At 30.4% G+C, this 20870-nt stretch overlaps 2 protein-coding genes across 6 annotated transcripts; both read right to left on the reverse strand.

The window, feature by feature from the left end:
- Positions 1-718: 718 nt before the first annotated feature.
- On the reverse strand, positions 719-13178 carry LOC149055004 (uncharacterized). The gene is made up of 3 exons (XM_089228665.1): positions 13056-13178; positions 3605-3831; positions 719-3092 (listed from the first exon to the last, which is right to left on the reverse strand). Exon 3 carries the CDS (start codon positions 3078-3080, stop codon positions 2346-2348), a length of 735 nt encoding a protein of 244 aa, XP_089084791.1. The 5' UTR covers positions 3081-3092; positions 3605-3831; positions 13056-13178; the 3' UTR covers positions 719-2345.
- A 2036-nt stretch (positions 13179-15214) lies between these two features.
- On the reverse strand, positions 15215-20841 carry LOC107168241 (acylamino-acid-releasing enzyme-like). Of its 5 annotated transcripts, none has more exons than XM_089228668.1 (13): positions 20169-20835; positions 19891-20105; positions 19652-19815; positions 19412-19560; positions 19067-19334; positions 17358-17506; positions 17112-17286; positions 16766-17017; positions 16574-16702; positions 16291-16499; positions 15901-15980; positions 15576-15791; positions 15215-15515 (listed from the first exon to the last, which is right to left on the reverse strand). In XM_089228668.1, the coding sequence occupies exons 1-13, from the start codon at positions 20175-20177 to the stop codon at positions 15404-15406; spliced, it is 2127 nt and encodes a 708-aa protein (XP_089084794.1). In that variant the 5' UTR covers positions 20178-20835; the 3' UTR covers positions 15215-15403. The 5 variants fall into 5 exon arrangements, with proteins under 5 accessions (XP_089084794.1, XP_015373063.2, XP_089084793.1 ...); XM_015517577.2 differs by lacking the exon at positions 15901-15980 and adding an exon at positions 16032-16111 and having other exon boundaries at positions 20169-20834; XM_089228667.1 differs by lacking the exons at positions 15901-15980; positions 20169-20835 and adding an exon at positions 16032-16111 and having other exon boundaries at positions 19891-20132.
- Positions 20842-20870: the final 29 nt, after the last annotated feature.

Raw genomic sequence — 20870 nt, forward strand, 5'->3', positions numbered from 1 at the left:
AGATTATACATTTTGTTTGACAATCAGTTTTATAGTTTATTAAAACTAATATCAATCATAAAATAATATTAAAATTAAAAATTAATTAACTATCTATTCAATTCTTTGATTCGCGAAAATTATAATGAAGACAACATACTACATACAAGCAATACTGATCATATATTTCTGGTCTCTCACTAGTCTCACGACACGAACTTGTTCTGTGGAGTACAAATATAAATAATAAATAAAAACAAAACAATCTTGTGAGATTTTAAATTTTAAAAAAACTGCATATTATACATTTATACGTATGATAGGTAGTCAAAATAATGATTTGATTTTCTTTGACATAAATTTTAACCTACAAAAGTACAAATTGTTGTGTATTTTTTTTAATTAAAGCTTTATTTGTACGTGATGATTACTAAAAAAAGTTTATGTATAGCCACATAAGTAAGAGAAAAGCTTTGAATGTTTCGAATAAATGTGGAGATGCTTTTAAAGTGGTTCAGTTGATAAATATAATTTGTAGAATATTAAACCTAAAGAGTTATATGATATGGAATGTAGATATTCCCAAAAACTATTTGAAAATGTCACAACGTTGTTTATTTTTACAGGTATGGCAATGAACTACAAACAATATTTAAATGGTATATCTAATTACTAATTAGTATGTAGTATATAATATTAAACATTAAAATCGATTGTAAATATGTTATTAGTAACTGTGTAGTGTCAATGTGGTGTCTATTATACCTATATAACAGAACGTGGTATGAATAGCGTTAGAAATTTAGAATGCTATTATAATTTTTTTTAATTAAATTTAATATGATATAATGAAATTAAAAAAAAATAATTTGGATAAGTTGTTTGGTTTAAGTTATCGATAGATTAAGGCAGCTATTCAGTAAATGCATTATTGATAGAATCGGCCTTAGCAGTAATTGAACATCATAATATGGGTGAGCGCATGTACATGTTGAGCGCGCCGGGTACGGAACAATAATAGTCCGTTCGCCCGATCGTTAATTGCTTCGTGCGTTTACTCACACACCGACCGACCTGTGTGTGTCTGTGTACCTGTATTAGCAATTCGATAGAGGTGGACGAGATCGCCGAGCAAAACTATCGAATGGCTAGTGTGTGGTGAATGTGTAAGTGTGTAAGTTAATGTTGGTGTGTAAGCTTAAAATTATTGGACAAGAGGTAATAAGATTATAAAAAGAGGTTATAAGATGATAACACGGTTGCTGGTAAAAATGAGTTGCTGTATTGTACACAAGATAAATAATTGTTTACTGATACAAGAATAAATAAATCACAGCAACATCAAGGTATACAAATATGGGTAATAATATTATGGCCCTTCTGGCCCAACAAAGTATATATATATATATATATATGCTAGCTTAAGAGCTGAGTGTAATATAATGAGTATAACCTTATGTGCGGTCCTTATGACCAAACAAATATAAGTATAAAAATAATGTACGGCCCTTGTGGCACGACAGAATAAAATAATATACGGCCCTTTTGGCCTAACTAAATAATTGTAGCTACAAAAATATAATAATAATAATACAAAAAATACTCACAGATATGTCAGTGCTCGGCTGGCCAGCTGCTATCTATCCTATATTGATAATAATAATAATAATAATAAAATAGTACCCGATACACACACTATATCGAAATAATTATTAAACGGTGGCGATTAGCGCCGAGTGCCGACACAAGTTTATAAAGGGTGTAGCGATTAGCGCCGTACAAATTTATATAAAAAGTAGCTACTCGAGCCGAGCATAAAAAAAACAATTTTGGGTTCGTGACTGTTGACTGACGACAACGGACAGAAGAAGACAAGACGGCGGCCGTGTTAATTATATTCGCTTACCAGCGGTGGCCGATCGCACGTAATCTCCATATTATATAATAAACGATATTCACAGCTGACACAGTTAAACGAAAATAAAAACAATAAATATAACCATGAAGACTAGAGATAAGGAGGCCAAACACTGCTGGCCGCCTGCACAAAAATTGGTTCTATAAAACATCGCACACTAATTTCTCCACCAGTCTGCGTGGCGGTCAAATCCGAGGCTGGCTCGGAGTATAATTAACCCGTATAAGATAGGGACATACTCGACTTTATTACATTTAAAAAATTATAATTAAAAAAATAATAATCGTATTTAAATTAGAATTACACCATCGTATTCAGCGCAAATTTATCTTTAAGAATGTTCTATATTTACGTAATATATGTACATATAAATAGTAAAAAAAAATTTAAAAAAAATGTAAACCGTCACGTTTACATAATTATTTTACAATATAATTTTTATTATTATTTACAGTTTAGATACTTTCCTGTTTTTTTTTGTTTTTTCTTTGCTAGTCATCGTATCTTTATAATTGGCTCTTTTGACAATAAAACACATGCGCATTATTAAAAAAAATCGCACAATGGCTTTAGAAAATTCTTCTTTATGATCTACACAACCGACCAATTGGATTGAATCCCCTTGTTCAATCATTTCCGTAATAGTTAGTAAAGTATTCATATTAAGTTCTTCATTTTTTAATGCTTCTAGTGTCGATTTTTCTAAAATAGAAATTAAACTAAATAGATTATTTGATGAATGTATTAAGTTGCCCTTTGATCGCATGTCTATAAGTTTGTCTCTAGATGAAGACAAACAATCGTTTCTTAAACTAGAGAGACATTTTTTACACTTAGTAAATCGGTTTGCCTTTCTAGCTATATAACCTGCTAAGTATGATAATACTTGACTTGAAGTACTGGTAGACCTATAATCATGGTCATGCATTAATGCTATAACGTCAGGAAGTTCTTCAAACTGGCCTTTGTCTATAATTGAATCTAACTCTCCTTCTAGTGTATCTTTTGTTACATTCACATTTGATAAATCTTGAATATTTATTAATGTTTCAATCATTTCTCCACCAGTTACATTACTATTTTTTGGTGGTTTAATTAATGAGTATGTGCTGATGAGACGAAACATTTGAATAAATAAGACAGAATCCGGATGATCATTTGAACCACAAGCACTTCTCATCATGCCAAAGAATCTCTAAAAACAAAAATAAACTTTGCAGTAGACAGCATTTAAATTTTTTTTTACTATTTATATGTACATATATTACGTAAATATATAACATTCTTAAAGATAAATTTGCGCTGAATACGATGGTGTAATTCTAATTTAAATACGATTATTATTTTTTTAATTATAATTTTTTAAATGTAATAAAGTCGAGTATGTCCCAATCTAATACGGGTTAATTATACTCCGAGCCAGCCTCGGATTTGACCGCCACGCAGACTGGTGGAGAAATTAGTGCGCTATGTTTTACGGGACGTTTTTTGTGGTAGAGTTTGGCCTCCTTATCTCTAGTCTTCATGAATATAACTATGACTATGTGTTTGTGTGTGTGTGTGTAACGGTCGGCGACGAGATATAATAATGAGCATTGAGCGCTACTATAGAATTGTCGCGGCGGCGACAATGGGTTATATTCCCACATAAAAGCCAATGCATTAGGTGAAATTGTGAGAAAACCTCGTAGTTAGGTGGTGCTGTACCTTCTCGAGGTCTCCGCTGTAAATAGTGTCGTTGTTAACGAGTATTATCCCGAAGCTTGCTTTTGATTAACACAACAATGTCACGAAACGAAACAGCACCAAAACGGCGGCCAAACGTCTTAGGACCTCCTGGCCCTCCCGGCAAAAAAGCCTTTTTGAAGGCTCTTTTGACACATGCCTCTGCAGCACAAGATTTTAAAGCAAAGACAACTTCTTCTCCATCTTCTCTAAATATTAAAAATAACAAAAAAACATCATAAAAGAACAAAATATAAAAATCAAAATGGACAAATCCTTAATAATTACAAGGATAATTTTGCTAGCAGTTGGAAAAATAAAAACGGTAATGAAATACTAGGACATCGTATGCGAATTGTCCAGATAAACGTCGAAGACATGTCAAGGGCAAAAGCCGAGCTCATTAGCCATATTTTCCATAGCGCGGATATCCTGGCCCTCCAAGAAACCCACATCTCAGATGATCATACAGAGAGGCTAAAAATTCCAGGTTATCAGCTAATCGGCTTTATAGGGCACAACAAACACGGTGTGGCTACTTTCGTGAACCAGAACTTGGACTCGAAGGATATTAAGTGCATCGAGGGGAACCAACACATAGTTGAAATCGAGATAGGAAATACCAAAATTTTTAATGTATATAAACCGCCGTCGGAAGATTGGACTACGTCTGTGCTACCACAAGCCGACCACCCAGCAGTATATACCGGGGACTTTAATTCACACAGTACAGTTATGGGGCTATAGTAGCAAAGACCGTAACGGAGAAAACCTCAGTTACTGGGCTGAACTAAACCACCTTCACCTACTATACGATGCAAAACAAGGAGGTACATTGAAATCAGGCAAATGGGGTTCAACCACTTCTCCTGACCTTTGTTTTGTCACAACAGATCATTGTAAAATCCCCCTAAAAGTAAGTCGTCAAATTCTAAAAGAATTCCCAAAGAGCCAACACTTACCTGTTGTAGTAGATGTGGGCCTAAGCCTGCCCGTAAAGAGCAAGCCAAAATTAAACAGATGGAATGTCAGGAAAGCAGATTGGGACAAATATAGAACTTACATGGAAGAAAACATAAATCGTATTAAGCCGATACCTATTAACTACGAGAGGTTTACAAAGCATATTAAAACGGCAGCGGGAAAAGCTTTACCCAGGGGCCACAGACAAGATTACATACCATGCTGGTCAAAGGAATGCAACAAACTGTTATCTGAATATGAACAAAGTCCGAAGTAACAGCAGACCGATTAACAAAACTACTCGATGAGGAGCGAAGACAAAGATGGGTCAAAGCTATGGAAGAGATGGACTTCACTCACTCTAGCCGGAAAAGCTGGGACCTTTTAAGAAAGCTTGGCGCTTCCAAACAAACTAGGAAAGAAAATAGCACCACTCCAAACGCAATTGCAAGTAACCTCTTCAAAACCTCAAACATCAAACCTACTAAACAAAAGAATGTCACGATCGCTAACGAATATAAAAAAGAACCAGAGAGGTGCGAAGATAAGTCTACTTTAATGAATGGCTTTAATGAAAAAAATGTACAAATTACCTTAAAAAACGTGAAAAACGGGAAAGCTGCAGGCGCAGACGGAATCTTACCGGAATTTATAAAAAATGTAGGTCCTAAGAGTAGATCTTGGATCACACACTTTTTCACGAATGTGAACTATTAGAGAAACCCTCCCTAAAATATGACGTGAAGCCAAAGTTGTGGCCATTCTGAAGCCTAATAAAACATGAGATGATCCGAAAAACTATAGACCAATATCGTTGCTCTCGGTAGTCTACAAACTATTTGAGAGACTTCTATTAGGGCGAATCGCACCACTACTAGAACGTACACTTCCTAAAGAACAAGCTGGTTTCAGAAGCGGAAGAAACTTCTGCGAACAAGTGCTGACCCTAACAACGTATGTAGAAAATGGAGTTCAAGAAAAGCTGAAGTTCGGGGCAGTGTCCCTAGATCTTTCAGCAGCACGACACCGTCTGGAAAAGAGGTCTTCTACTCAAATTGGCAAAGATCCTTAAATCCAAAACCACATTACACCTATTGGAGTAGACACTATCCAACAGAAACTGTAATGTCCATCTTAATGGCGAAGTAAGCCGAAGAAAGATAGTGCAAAATGGGCTTCCACAAGGATCAGTTCTCTCACCTACACTGTTTAACGTATACACCGCCGACATAATAGAAACAAAATCAAGAAAATTCATGTACGCGGACGATATAGGCGTAGTAGCCCAAGGTAACTCATTTGAACAACAAGAAGACACCTTGAACGAGGACTTAAAAATCTTACAAAACTATTTTCTAAATTGGTATCTGATCCTAAATGCAAACAAAACAACAGCTGTGACTTTCCACCTAAATAACCGCGAAGCGAAAAAAGAACTCCAGCTAAAAATTGGTGATACCAACATTTCCAACGAAAAGTGCCCTAAATACCTAGGCGTCAAATTCGACAGGACACTAACTTTTAAACAACACCTTGATCCAACAAAAAATAAATTTAAATCGTGAAATAATATCATCGGTAAATTAGCAGGGACTAGTTGGGGCTGTAAAGCAAGTACGTTGAGAGTACGTTTAACCTTAGTGTTTAGCGTTGCTGAGTACTGCGCGCCCGTATGGATGAGAAGCGCTCATTGCAAAAAAATTGACGTACGTCCAACTAAATGTAGCCATGAGAACAATTACAGTGACAGTTTAGAAGTACCCCAACCCAATGGCTACCTGTTCTCGCACACATCGACCCTCCAGAAGTTAGGAAACAAAGAGCTTCCCTAAGTACCATCAATAAAATTAAAAAGAATGATGTCCTGCCGAGCACAGCCCGTTTCGCCCAAAATCAACCTTTCCCGTTTCGCCCAGATACCCGTTTCGACCAAAGCCATTTTAGTCGTTTTCAAATTAAGTTGGCAATGGTTTTTAAATAATATAATACATATGTATATCATTATATAACCTTTAATATTATTATTAGATATTTTTTTTAAAAGTCATAGGAAAAGTTTTTATAAAATACATCATATTTAATTATATATTATTACAGTTATAATACAAAAAACACTATAATATTATTTTTTACTACAACTACGAGTGTAATATAGCAGTTCTGGATGTACTAATTGGTTGCTAATAATAACTGAGATAACTTGTAATAGATACCTATATAACGTCAATAATTTGAGCGGAAAGTCCTGGCTATGATAAAATTGTTATCGACGAAAACTTGTCGTGCTATATAATCAATTATTAGTATCGTTGGCAGTTTTACAAAAGTAGGTATCTTGTTAATCACAACAGTATTTTTGTTCATTGACATGTTTTTATCAACAAATTGTAAAAAATGCTCTAAAAACTTCGCGTCAAAAAATGCGTTTAAGGTTAATTTTATCAAAAATGCTATACAAAATTATTTTAAAATAATCAGTACTTTTTTAAAAACGGCTAATAATAATAATAAAAGTTATATAATATTATTAATTTAAATAATATATAGCATTATATTATTTAAAAACCATTGCCAACTTAATTTGAAAACGACTAAAACGGCTTTGGTCGAAACGGGTATCTGGGCGAAACGGGAAAGGTTGATTTTGGGCGAAACGGGTGCCGCCCGTCCTGCCAATTTACAATGACCTAGTAAATCACCCAAATAAACGGCTTAAATCCAGACACCCCATTTGGGAAGAAGCAACAACCAACGCTGACCCATAGGTTGATTGGAAAAGGACATGGTTAGAATCTAACATACGAAACTCATCCCTGATCAAAGATCCAACAGCAAAAACACCCGATTTTAATATACCGTGTGCATTGTGGACCACATTAAACCACATTAGAACTGAACAAGGAAAATGTAATTACCTACTACATAAATGGGGTATGGTGGAATCCCCTTTATGTGGCTGTGGGCAGATACAAACTATCAGGCGCATAGTAAATGAATGCCCAATAACAAAATATGCGGGAAGTTTTGAGGAAATCCACTCAGCCAGCGATGATGCCATCAAGTGGAGGGAAAATTTAGATGTGTACCTGTGATCTAGTCCAAACCTAATCGGAGAGAGAAAAGTGCCATACGTTACCAATTTTGTTACCAAATTTATTATTTTTTATCCTGTTGTAATATCTAACTTCTGTTTTATTTAAGTCTTTAATTTTTTATGTTGGCCTCAGTTTTATTTCACTAGTTTTATTAGCCCTTATTACCTATTGTTAAATAATGACTTTAGTCTTTACTATTTATGCCGGAGCCATATGCTAATAATAATAATTAAAGAAATTTACTTGTGTCAGGAAATTCCAAAAGTAATCAATTAGATTTAAATGCTTTAAAAAAATGAATAATACCTTTAAAAAATGTGGTTTAATGCACTCATAACAGACCGTTTGTTTATAAATGCACTAATAAAATGCTCTTAAAATTATTTTTAACGATGAAAAAAATTGTTTTGTTATAATTTACATTTTTATTCTAATCAATAATTCATATGAATTTATTATTCGTAAGTAAAAGAATCTTAAATATTATGGTGAATAAAAGTTACATTTTAAATTTCAAGTTTACATTCCTTGATGTATGAAATGTACTTTGAGCTAAGAAAGTAATGTTTTCGAACGTTCGGAAAAAAATGCAATTTTCATTCAAATCCGTTCATTTATAGTAATCATATAAAAAGGTATTAAGTTTCAAATTAATTTGCCCCAAAAAATTCATATTTTGACAAATTTTTAAAAATTAACTACTGGATTTAAATAAACATTTCCAGTATCATTTTTAATACCAACGGCAACATTTATGTAAAAATTAGATTTAAATATTTACTATTTTGAATTTATCCAAAAATTGTTTAATAAAATGTAAATGATTTCGTTTTCAGTAAGTCATATAAAATTAAAATTAAATTATAAATTTGTTGTTATTGTGCAAGTGTCTATTAATTTAATATATAAATATTGATCAGATTATCAGAATATAAGTAATTTCATTTGTCCAGTATTTCTGCTACACCTTGAAACCTTAAGATTAGTAATGCCTAAATGGCTATAGGTAACAAGAAAAAAATCGATTAGTTGATACTTTAAATGCTTAATCAAAAAAACATGTTTGTGTTTATTTTCAACTACCTATTTAATTAAAATGTAATTCTTCTACACTCGTTTACATAAATACCTCTGAATTTTTGTTCCCTATCGCTGAACATAATCTACTTTCAATCATTTTTTAACTTACTGAAGCTTTTTCGGCAGTTAACCTAAGTAAAAAACCATTAATTGTTTTGTTTTCCAGTTGCTAAAATTTGCATGCGTATATACACTATGTCATGGCTATTCTTTGAAAAAAATTTGATATTGTCGTCAAAACTTAATCAATGTAATAAATAAATATGTTTGTCACATTTTAGTGCGAAATACGTATTTACTCTAAATAATATGCAACGATTTATCATTTGTATACTGATGATATTACATTTGATTCATATTGCTATATTAGATCTTATTTATTTATACGAATGTCTTTTGACCAGCCCATAAACATACGGCTGCATGTTACTTGCGACCCAAAAAAAGGTATATTCATTTACAGGTAGTAAATTTGACCGGTAACTTGCGTTCCGTTTTGGGGACGCAAGTCGGCTATATAATTATTATTGATATTTACTATTAAAATCATTTAAGTCGATAGTATCGTGTCACTAAAATCGATAGTTCATAAACTGTACTATAAAATAAATCTCACTATTTGAATTGAATACATGCATTTTTTTATTATGCCAAAATGTAAAAAATATGAATTTTATTATTATGACAAAATGTAAAAAATTAAATTAAAATGTGTTTTTTATTAACTTATTGATATCGATTATATCGATATTTTCGGGACGCAATTAGGTTATAAAAAAAGGTAGGTATTACAGGACGCAAATATAGGCTATGACCCTTTTTAAATCTTTTTTTGCGGGACGCAACTAACCTACTGATAATATTTTTAGGCGCAAGTAGTAAGCTCCTAAACATACTTATAATTTTCTCTGGCATTGGGAGATATATCTGTCTAACTCCTCTAGCCAGTCCGTCTCTGAGTCTTATATTCATGCACGAAAAACAATGGATTGAGTGATGAGATCGTGAGAAAACCTCATAGTTTTTCAGCTCAAGTAAATAACGTCGAAAGAATATGAAATCCCAAGGGCCAAGGAACTAATATATTATTTAACAAGTCTGGAGTGTTATGAGTTGGGAATTTTAAATTCTTTTTAAATTCTTTCGATAAAAGTTTTCTGTATCAGTAATAAAAGTATAGATAAGTTTTATTAAAATCAGAAAGTATTAAATATTTCTAACTCTTATTTACCTATAAGTTATGAGGAACATTGAATTACTAATATTCAAGACTTGTATTTAATTATTATAACTTCAATTAATTTTTTTTCAGACCATAAAAGTGCGTAATTATTTTTATTTTCAAAATATTTTTATCTTAGGGTTTTTACTCTTAAAAAAATTTCATTGTGAAAAACATATCCGGAAATCCATTAAAATTTCAAAGAAGCTAATATTGTTTACATAAAAATGTGAGCCGGGAGGCTCTATAATAAGATACGACTTAACAGTTGACTCGTTTATGGTTGTTTATAGGGGGGAGGGGATTATGTTATGGACTATATTACTAAGTCCAGGTATTTATTGAGAATAATATAATTATAAAAATTATATTGTTCTTACGTTTCAATTTTTAAAAAATGGTAGTTGTAAGTGCTATAGTCCGAAAAAGCAATTAATAAGGGTGTTGGTCGCAAAAAATGATTATAAAATTTCAAGTTGATAGTTAACAAAAAGAAAAAAACGATTGATATGAAATTTCGAAAGTAACAATTTTAATACAGATAATGAAATTAACATGCTAATGTAAGATACCAATTGAAATTCACACACACGCGGTTAGGTTGCACTTTGTGTATTAGAGACAAGTGACAATCCGCGTTGACATATTAATTATCGCAATGATAATTTTTTATTCGTCGATTGTAAGGCAGAGAAACATTTTACACAAATAATAAATGTATAATGTAAAATCGAGCTATAAACATTTATGGTTGGGCAAACTAATGCATACAGTCAAGAAATCTAATAAATACTAATTTATGTTGCAGATGCAAATTTCCTACAACCACTTACTAAATACTGTCAAAGTAAAATTACAGACATGAAATCCGCAAAACAATTTATTGTTGATATAATTAATGGAACTTCGCATGTTAATCTAAGTGGTCCAATTGGTCCTACTTCTAGTCAGAAGCATGACATTCCCCCACCAAGGGGAACAAGAGGTTTTACTAGTTATTAATTTTACTATTACATCTCAACAATGATTTGAGTAACTAACATTATTTTAAATAGTTTTAGTTGTTAATAAAAATAAAAATTATTTTGAATCCTATTTAAACTTGTGAATAAATTGATTATTCTGAATAAATAAATAAAATAAATTGAGAATATTATCCAATTTTCGTGTAACAAAATTTTGATAATGGAGATTAATACAAAATAACAAATTAAGAGAAATTAAATCCTCCACCCTCCCTTGGATGCACAATATGTCACTCCTTCGCAGACATCAAATCATCATCGACAAACTACGAATTGGCCACACATTATACACTGATGAGCATTTAATGAACAAAAAGGAACAACGGATATGTACCTCATGTAACACCGCGATCACAATTCACAGTAAAACATCTTTTAACTGAATGCCGACGCCATACACAAACTGATGCTCCCCAACAATCTGTGTGAAATACTTGCACCTAACGAAGAGAGAACATCATCACTAATAGAATTCCGCAAAGAGACCAACCTTCTGCATAAAATATAATAACATTAGCAAAACTTAGAATAACACACATATTGTAAACATATTTCTCTTAAAACTTATTATTGTATCAATTGTTCACCTATTTACAATTTATTATTCTGTAAAAAATAATTAAACCATAATATGTATTTTGAAATGCCAATAACTTCGGTAGTTGAGGCGTATTTGTTAAAAAAAAAATTATGATAAATATAAAATATTCGCTTTCATCATTTTAAATTAAAATTGATTTATTTATTTATTTGTTACTGCTTCTCGTAATACTCAAATCATCTGTAATTGTTTTAATTGTACGCACTTATAAAAAAATGAAAATAAGTAGGTACCTATAGTGAACAGTCGATATCAAATGCCGACACTATAATAAATACAATTTCAGCACAGCACCTATAATATGGCTACATCAAGTTAATATGTCAGACTCCATTTTAAATTGATTACAAAAACGTGACTAATTTATATATAAAAATAGTAAAATTTTAAAAACAATTTACAACATGGATATAAATATATATATTATAATATATATATTATTCATTTGTATACGAAAAACGATTCTGAACGAAGAGGGTTTGTAAGTCTAGAACAGTAGAACATTTTAAACTAAAGGTATAATATATTAATTATATTGTTATTATTTCAAGGAAAAAAAAAGTAGGTTCCTATAAAGTAAATTCTAAATTAATCAAATCAGATCCATTACTCGGGTCACCCAGATATTTATAGTATATGTATACAATCAGGGCTTCTAACCTAACCAAAATAGTTTAAAGCAGCAATCGAAAAAATTATCAACAGTGAAAAGAGAGGTGACAATATATTTTGTTTTAGTTCTGAAGAATACAACAAGATTCAAAAATTAAAAGAATTGAAAATTGGAACACAAACAAAAAAAAAGGTAATAAATAATATAATTATGCATAGGTAAATATGATGTAACAATTGATGGATTGGGAAAATTAATCAAACTTTAGTTGAAAATGACTGTGACGTTTTATATTACGTCACAATAGACGAGTTGTTTGAAGTAATTCACACGGCGCATTTGAAAGTAGGCTATGGTGGTAGAATTAGGATGATGGCTATGTTAAAAACAAAATATTGTAATGTGACAACGGAGGTAGTTATGGCATAATATTTAGGCTTGGCTTATTTAATTATTGTCAAGTAAAATAATCGAATCCAAAAACAGAACTTGTGACAAAACCAATTCTACATTCCGCATTCGGGCATTCCACATTTCAAGGTTTATCATAATTTACCACCAGCTTTAGTAAATGACGTTAAAGGCCGGGGAAAGATGTAAATTTGAGTTTAAAAATTGTTATTTTTACAACATTTACCTACATAATCGAATCATTATGGTAAATGACGTAATCTACCAATTTTCGATATTCGCCGTAACATATAGGTACATATGAAGAACTTTCAAATACCTAGCAGTCCTTATGATTCTGTCAATAAAATTAAAATAAATGATTTAGAAATAACTTTTAAAGGAGTATACAAATTTGGGCAACTTTTCTTTTTTGGCGCTTACCCAGCTTAAAATACTATCACAAGTCGCTGCAATAACATGATATTGCTCTTAGTGTGAGATGCACTTTAGCTCGAAGATGTACTTTTATTTTTCATTTCGATATTCAATTTCATCAAAATTAGAACTCCTCGAATGTCTATAAAAACAATTATACTCGTTTATTTCTGATATTTTTAAATTTCTACAAGTTTATAATATCTTTTAATTCATTATTTGTTTTGTTTTATCTAAGTATAACATTTTTATTACCTAATCATAGTAGAAAAAAGAGTAAAATAATTCAAAAATTGTCTATAAATATAGCTTGAATAATTAGTTTAAGTATTTTTTTAATTCCATTTTATATAAAAGAAATATTATAATTTAAGTGAACGCGGATTTTTCAAAATCATTATTTGCATATTTTTTGAAAAACGTGTTAATAACAGAAATCGTTTGAAAATAGGTAAATCGTAAGTAATTAATATAAAAGTTTGAACGTCAATTAGTTTAGTCTCATCAAAATGTAAACTTCAATTATTCATAAAAAAATATGTGGCTTACGCTAAAATAACTACCTATTATACATATAAATAATGATGAAGATTAAAGTCTTAAATTATCATTTTCTATACTCAATACCACTAAAAAAATATTTAGACAAATTACATGTTAATTTTAAATTTTAAATCGAAGGCTTGGTAATTTAATGCAATTATAGGTTCATCATTAGTTCTTCTAGTACAAAAGATTTAAAAATGTCAAAAACGCACCAATTTATTGATATTTACAGTAAAATATTTTATTAAATCAAATATTTAAACGAAAATAAAAATATTATTTATCTTGTTATGATTTAAATAATATTAATACATAATTTCATGTATTTTAAAACAAAATGATTAATATATTTTCAATTTTCTGTAACGCGCTGTTAGGAAATTAAATGAGAAATCTTGTATAAAATTGTCAAGTTTTTTACTCTCATGCAAATGTTACATAGATGTACAAAGAAACTAGAGGAAATTGAAAATTACCAGTACTGTACTTTGAGGAAATTCATAAAATAGTTAAGAAGATTGGATACAAATTATTTTAAAACTGAACTATCCTATTTATAGATTTTCAAATCAAATATTTATTTTACTCTACAGATCTTTATTATGTGGTGGTCTTCCTTAATATCCATATATTATAATGTGGTTGTTTTTATATGTACCTAATTTTCATTAAACTATTGTTTCAAAATGCTCGTACACATTACTACGGTTATTATTTATAAAAAAGCTAAAAAAATATTGAGCAAGATACTCACAGCCAACTGCAGGTGCTTGGTCGTAAATGTTAGCCATATAATGTATAATAATATAGTGTCTATTAAATTAACAAGGTGACGAACATGTTAGTGTGTTACTCAAATAGTCAGATTGATAACAGTCAGTAGGCACGTACCTATAGGACTCCACTAACCACGTAGGTAGCAATGTGAGCTCGAGACCCATCTGTTCGTCGGGAGCTTTGAACAGAACGTACTGCCTCTGATCATGTCATACGCATCATGCATAGGCCCCAATAAAGGAAAGTGCTCAGATAGTCAGGTAGATAGTAATTTAATATTAATTTTTGTTAACTATTGCAAAAAATCCTCATTTTAAATTATTGGTTATATTATCGTAATTTTATATATTATTGCTGTTGCTCGATGCTGTGATATTTGTTAATTTTTGTACAAATTTGTATTCATTCTTAGGTGACTATTTTTGTTGAAATATTTATTTACGGTTTAACCTATTGACATATTATTTATTTGTTTTGAACTTGCAAAGTTACAATCATTGATCACTCATATCTACAAAAACTAGGTAGTTTATTACAAAATAGAAACAGTAAATTAGTTACAACTTACCAGTAGTATAATTGAAATTGAGGACATGAATTATAAAATAATTTTATAAGTAGGTAGATAGTTCTTTTGTTGTTATAGTCATCGTCGTTGATGTATAAGTCATGAGATATAAAAAATAATAAAGTTGTGATTTTTTCAATTTGTAAAAAATATAATTATGACAAATAATTGACTCGTAATTTTTCTTTTCTCAATTGTTAAAAAAAAAAATAATAATAATAATAAATTATCCATTAGTATATATTTAAAATACATAAGAAAATAATTTCAAAAATATTCAGACCACTTTATATATTATAGATAATGATGTACTTTAAGCCAATAATATTCTTAAACCAAAACTGTGATTTAAAATAGTTAGTTTTTCAATTTGGCATCTTATACAAATAGTTATGGATAATTTATAAATGGATAGGGCATGAACAATATATTTTGTATATATACTATAGTCTATAATAGTAAATTATTCAGAATCATCACTTGTATATTTTTTAAACCATAATGCAGTGTTTATTGAACTATCCATATCTGCGGCAACAGTGCTTAATGGATGGCAGTCATTGTACATCAACACTCTGCAACAAAAATAAAATAAGTTAAACTATAGTAATAACTTATCATCAAAGTAAATTTACCTAGCTGTAACACCATGCTTCTTAAGAAGATGGTAATATGCCAGACCTTGAGATGGAGGAACACGTAAATCTTTTTCACCAAGCAGTAAAAGAGTAGGAGCTTGAACTTTATGAACATTTTTACATGGCGAACAATCAGCTAATTTCATTAAAATATCTTTTGAATTTGCTATGCTATCTACTTCAGAGTAATTATAACCACCTTCTGTAATATCCCTGCAAATCAGTAATAATAAGTAATTGATTTTTTTTTTTTTTTTTTTGTAATGTATACTGTGTAGCAGACGAATTTATACAAGAGCTTGTTAATGAAAATTATTCTTACCAATCTGGTAGATCAGAAGTACCAAATAGCGAAAGTAAATCTATACAAGGATTTCTAGTTGATACAGCTTTAAATGTATTCTAAAATAAAATAGTGAACATAAAAAAACGTCTGCTATAAATATAACGTACCATTCAGGGATATCAGTTGTCCCAAACATAGTAATCAAATCAGTAACAGGATTCAAAGCGCACACTGCTTTAAACTCAGACTGCAATAATATTAATAAAATTTAAAATTATTACTGAAAGATGAACCCTATGCAGTATGCACTGTGCACGGTCACACGGTAAACATTATATCAAATATTAAATTGTATAATCAGTGTACAATTTAAATTAAATATACAATTCATTATTAAGTATTCTCTGCAGTAATGTAAGAACTCACTGGATACTGTCCACTTAATTGTGTAACCAAAAAACCACCATGTGAACCACCATATAACACTAATTTTTTATTTGACCATAAAGGATTGGATTGAACTGCATTATAAACATCTTTGACATCAGCATCACCTATCTTACCAAGTAATGACTCAACATAACCTTTACCAAGGCCAGTCGATCCTCTGTAATTGATAAATAACACAGAAAAACCTAATGCGTCAACAATAAATAACAACTATAATTATTACTATAATCGATAAAATATTGTTATTCTTTGACATTACCTATTTGAATAAAGAATGCAGCGTCGGCAATAAAAGAGTCCAAAGATGATGCATGAGGGCCACCATGTGGCCATATAATCAAAGGACAGTTATTGTTTTTAGGCCCATAGAAAATTGTAGTTGGTTTATCTATAAATAAATCAAATATTTATTTTAAATCCCTATAATTAATTTAAATTATTTAGATCTTACTGTAAAGAGTATAACCATGCTCAACAACAATGTTTTCACTATTAGGAAGACTAAGAGATGGTGACATTTCGTGGATGGAAATATTGGTAAAATCATAAGCTTCAAATGTAGAAAGAAGCTTGATTACAAATAATTGTCCAGGCTTATTAAGCGATGATTTATAACAAACTAAAACATCATTGCAAACGTCTAATACACTAACACTTTCATGAAATGGTTTTGTGATTGGAAGATAATGAATATCTTTTGACTCTGGAAAATTTAAAAAAAATTGGATCTCAAAAATAATATTTTGAATATAAAACATTGTATAATTTATTATCAACCAATAAAGTACAACTATTACCAGTATCAATAGCGAATGTATGTACCGAACCTCCTTGAGGAGTGCTTAGCACAATGGTTTTGTCATCATTCAGCCAACATCTACTTGGTATAGCTTGATTATACAAACCATAGAATGGCAATTGTTCATTATTGATTTGTAGTATTTTCTCGTCAAAATCAACAACCGTAGTTATCTGAATTTATGATACAATAATATTAGTTTATAGTGTTATGGCAATTTTCAAAGATTTAAAAAATAAATAACCTCTTTTGTTGACCAATTACAAGACATCAATTTAAAGCATGAATGATGTGGTCCACCTGCTAAGCGTTCTAACCAAGCAAGTTTTGTGCCATTCAAATTGAATTTAGGAGTTTTCACAGATAATTGTTCTGAATTGGAACTCAACACAGCTGAAATAATGTAAAATAATATTTATTATAATAATTAATATTGACCTTCCTTGCCAACTATTACAAATGCAAATGCAATAATACAAAAAAACCCCAATATACTGTATAAACGTGGAATGTTGTCTACAGAAGAGCATAACATTTTAAATTGAACAATAGCATCAATAGTTACGTGCTGCCGACTCGAATTGCAACAGATGGTCGCATAGAATGAGAAGCACTGTCTACAGGCAGGGCGAGGTCCGGGGTACGACGACAGCCACCCGCCAGTTTTTAATTTTTTATAGTATTATTATAAGAACTTACAGGTATTTACTTATCACATAAACAGAATCAATTTTAATATAAAGTAATTTAGTATATATTCTACCTGACCCAAAATATATCAACTTTTATATTATATATACTAAGTAAAGCCAATCTTTCAAATGTATTATTAAGAATACAGAATTTGGTTCACAAAATAGAAACTAAAAATGTAATTGAAACAGTGTCAGCCTGGCCCAGGCGGCTAGGAGGCGATCGCCTCTGAGGCCCCAACCTGTATTTTTCAAGATGAGGCCTTATTTAATTTGTTGAAAATGTTTAAATACAAGTGTATAATGTAAATTTACCGATTGTGTGCGTACTGCGTGCTGATACCCAAGCCATTGATTACTCAAATTTACTCAGAGACTGCAATTGGTTAGACCCAAAAACATTTTCCAACATTGAGTCAATGGAATAAAATGATGCTTTAAAAACTATTTGTGAATTGGCAGGAGTAGACAGACAAGTAATATGCTTGGAGCTAAAACAATTTGATTCCAATTTAAAAATTTCCTACCAGAATTATCTTCTATTGATTTAAATTACAAAAATAATACAAATACTCAAAATAAATCATCTAATGATACTGAGAGTGAAGATGAAGTAACAAAAAAACCTGATTGTAATAAATGCAGAAATTGTATTTATTGTGCTTTTGTAATGATTTCAGAATTATCATTTCAATCAAATCTATTTTGAAATTCATTTATAGTTTACAAATTTGTATTAATTTTACCATCTACACAAGTTTCGTGCGAGAGAATTTTTTCAAAATTAAAGATTATAAAAACAAAATTACGATCAACTTTAAAACAAGAAAATTTGGGTCTGTTAATGATATTGGCTGTAGAAAAAGATATAGTAATCGACCGAGGAAATTGATTGACAATGTGGCTAACTCATCAAATTTATTAAAAGGACTACTAACTAATATAAATTAATCAATACAACAATCTAGTTCTGTTAAGTTATTTAATTAAATTTTATGCATATCACATTTTGTGATTATATATTGTATAAATATAGAATTATTGTTAACATTTTGAACATTTTTTACTACAGTAAAAGCTGTTAACAAAAAAGTTAAAGGGGTATTTTTGAGAGGCCCTTTAAAAAAATTGCCTTATGGGCCCTTTAGATCCCAGGCCGACACTGAATTGAAAAGATGACAATTGAACTCATTGATACATTATAAGTGTAATACTATAAATTAAGAAAGGTAATTTTTAAATATAAATAATATAAACTTACTATATTGACCATTTAACGTGAGAGAAAATACATGACTAGGACGATTGGTACAGTAAATGAGACCCAATTTACGAGGTGTTATTGTATATCCAATTGCCACAACTCCTTTTCCATCAGGTGTCCATGTTGCAGTTGCAGGATTAACATCATTTGGAATATTCGGAAGAACATCTATAGTATCTGTTTTTATATCACATACCACCAAAACAGGAGTAATCTTTCCGACCAACTGTTCACCCCAATCTTGGCTCCAATCATATTGTTTACCCTACATATACATTATTATTATTATTAAAATTAAGTACAAATACTACTCATAGTAGTAAAAATGATCAGTAGACAAACCGGCACAGTGTCACTTTTATGCACCCCATCTTTATCAGCGGATGCTTTTGGTTTTTGTTTGTAAAACGGTTCTGACTTTGGGACTTTTTTCTCCGCAATATACACAATTTTTGTTTCATCAGGAGACCACTCTAGAGTTCCAAATTCAGCTATAAATCAATAATCAGAATGTACAAATCACATTAAATTTAATGTATAATAATAAATTTATTATGTAAATATTATAATCATCATACTAACCATCGGCATAAATTTTTCCGTGCACGTCTAAAGCACTCAAGTCATAATTTTTCACCAGAGAACAATCATCCCATACTTCTAAGTACTGTTTTATTTCATTTCCAGATTCAATTTCTCTAACCACACAAAAATACTTAGTTGATTTTGAGTGCGCGCTTATCAACCTAAATGCATATTGTTTATTTTTAATTAAGTAGATTTGTCTCGTTTTATGTTACTATATTATCTTCTGTATGTACTCGTTAGTGATATCAGTTGGTGGCGACATTAAAGTATAAGTCTTATAATCTGAAAAGACAGTTTGCCGGAACCTGATTTTAGCTTGCCTCTCCAAAACCCTTTGAACCCAAACAGAATGAACGTTAACAGAAGCTTTTGAGCAATTAAGTATTCTAGCAGATATTATTGCCGGATATTGAGTAGTTATACGATACGCTGCTACAATTTTATCTAACTGCAACGTTGCAAAATTAACAATCATGTTATGTAGATAATTTGACTTTTTATAATTTCTTACTTGAGACATTTTCCAAAACAGTACTTAAAATATTTCAATGTAAATATGATCAAAATAACAATAAGAGAATCCAAATAAACGGTTCACTGCGTAAAAATACAACTTCAATTCAGCTTATGAACTTACGAATTTTAGTGTTTATAATTGAACTGTTGAAACTTGAAACACACAACACAGACATTGAACCAAGATTAAAATTTGTAGATAAGATAGTTACAGAAAGAATAGTGATAAAGTGACCGGTTTTTGTTTGATTATGTTCTCTTGAAACGTAATCTCAATATTCTCAATATGATAGGTATTATTATTTATTTATTAAACTACGTGTCTTATATAGGTAGCTTTTATATTTATTTAGGTCTGTACCTACTAGTGCTACTACCTACTTCGATAAAAAAGTTCATTACGAGTGTTATGTATTATAAATATAAATAATAACATAAACGTATTATATAGACATTTATTGTTAACAGTATAAATCGTAATGACGTACAATATATTTCTACTCGCTAATAACCGATGGACAGTCCCCACCGATCGTAATATGATACTTATGATTATTGTTAGTATAAACAGTATAGGTGTAATATCATATAATATAAATGCTGAATATGCAACAACGAGTAAAATGATTAAATAATACGTAATAAACTAGTAATCAATTTTATTATCTGCGATTGCACAGTTTATATGAACTATATT

Source organism: Diuraphis noxia, unplaced genomic scaffold (genome assembly GCF_037042655.1).
Source record: "Diuraphis noxia isolate RWA-SAM2 unplaced genomic scaffold, SU_Dnox_SAM2 contig0005, whole genome shotgun sequence".
Taxonomy (NCBI): domain Eukaryota; kingdom Metazoa; phylum Arthropoda; class Insecta; order Hemiptera; family Aphididae; genus Diuraphis; species Diuraphis noxia.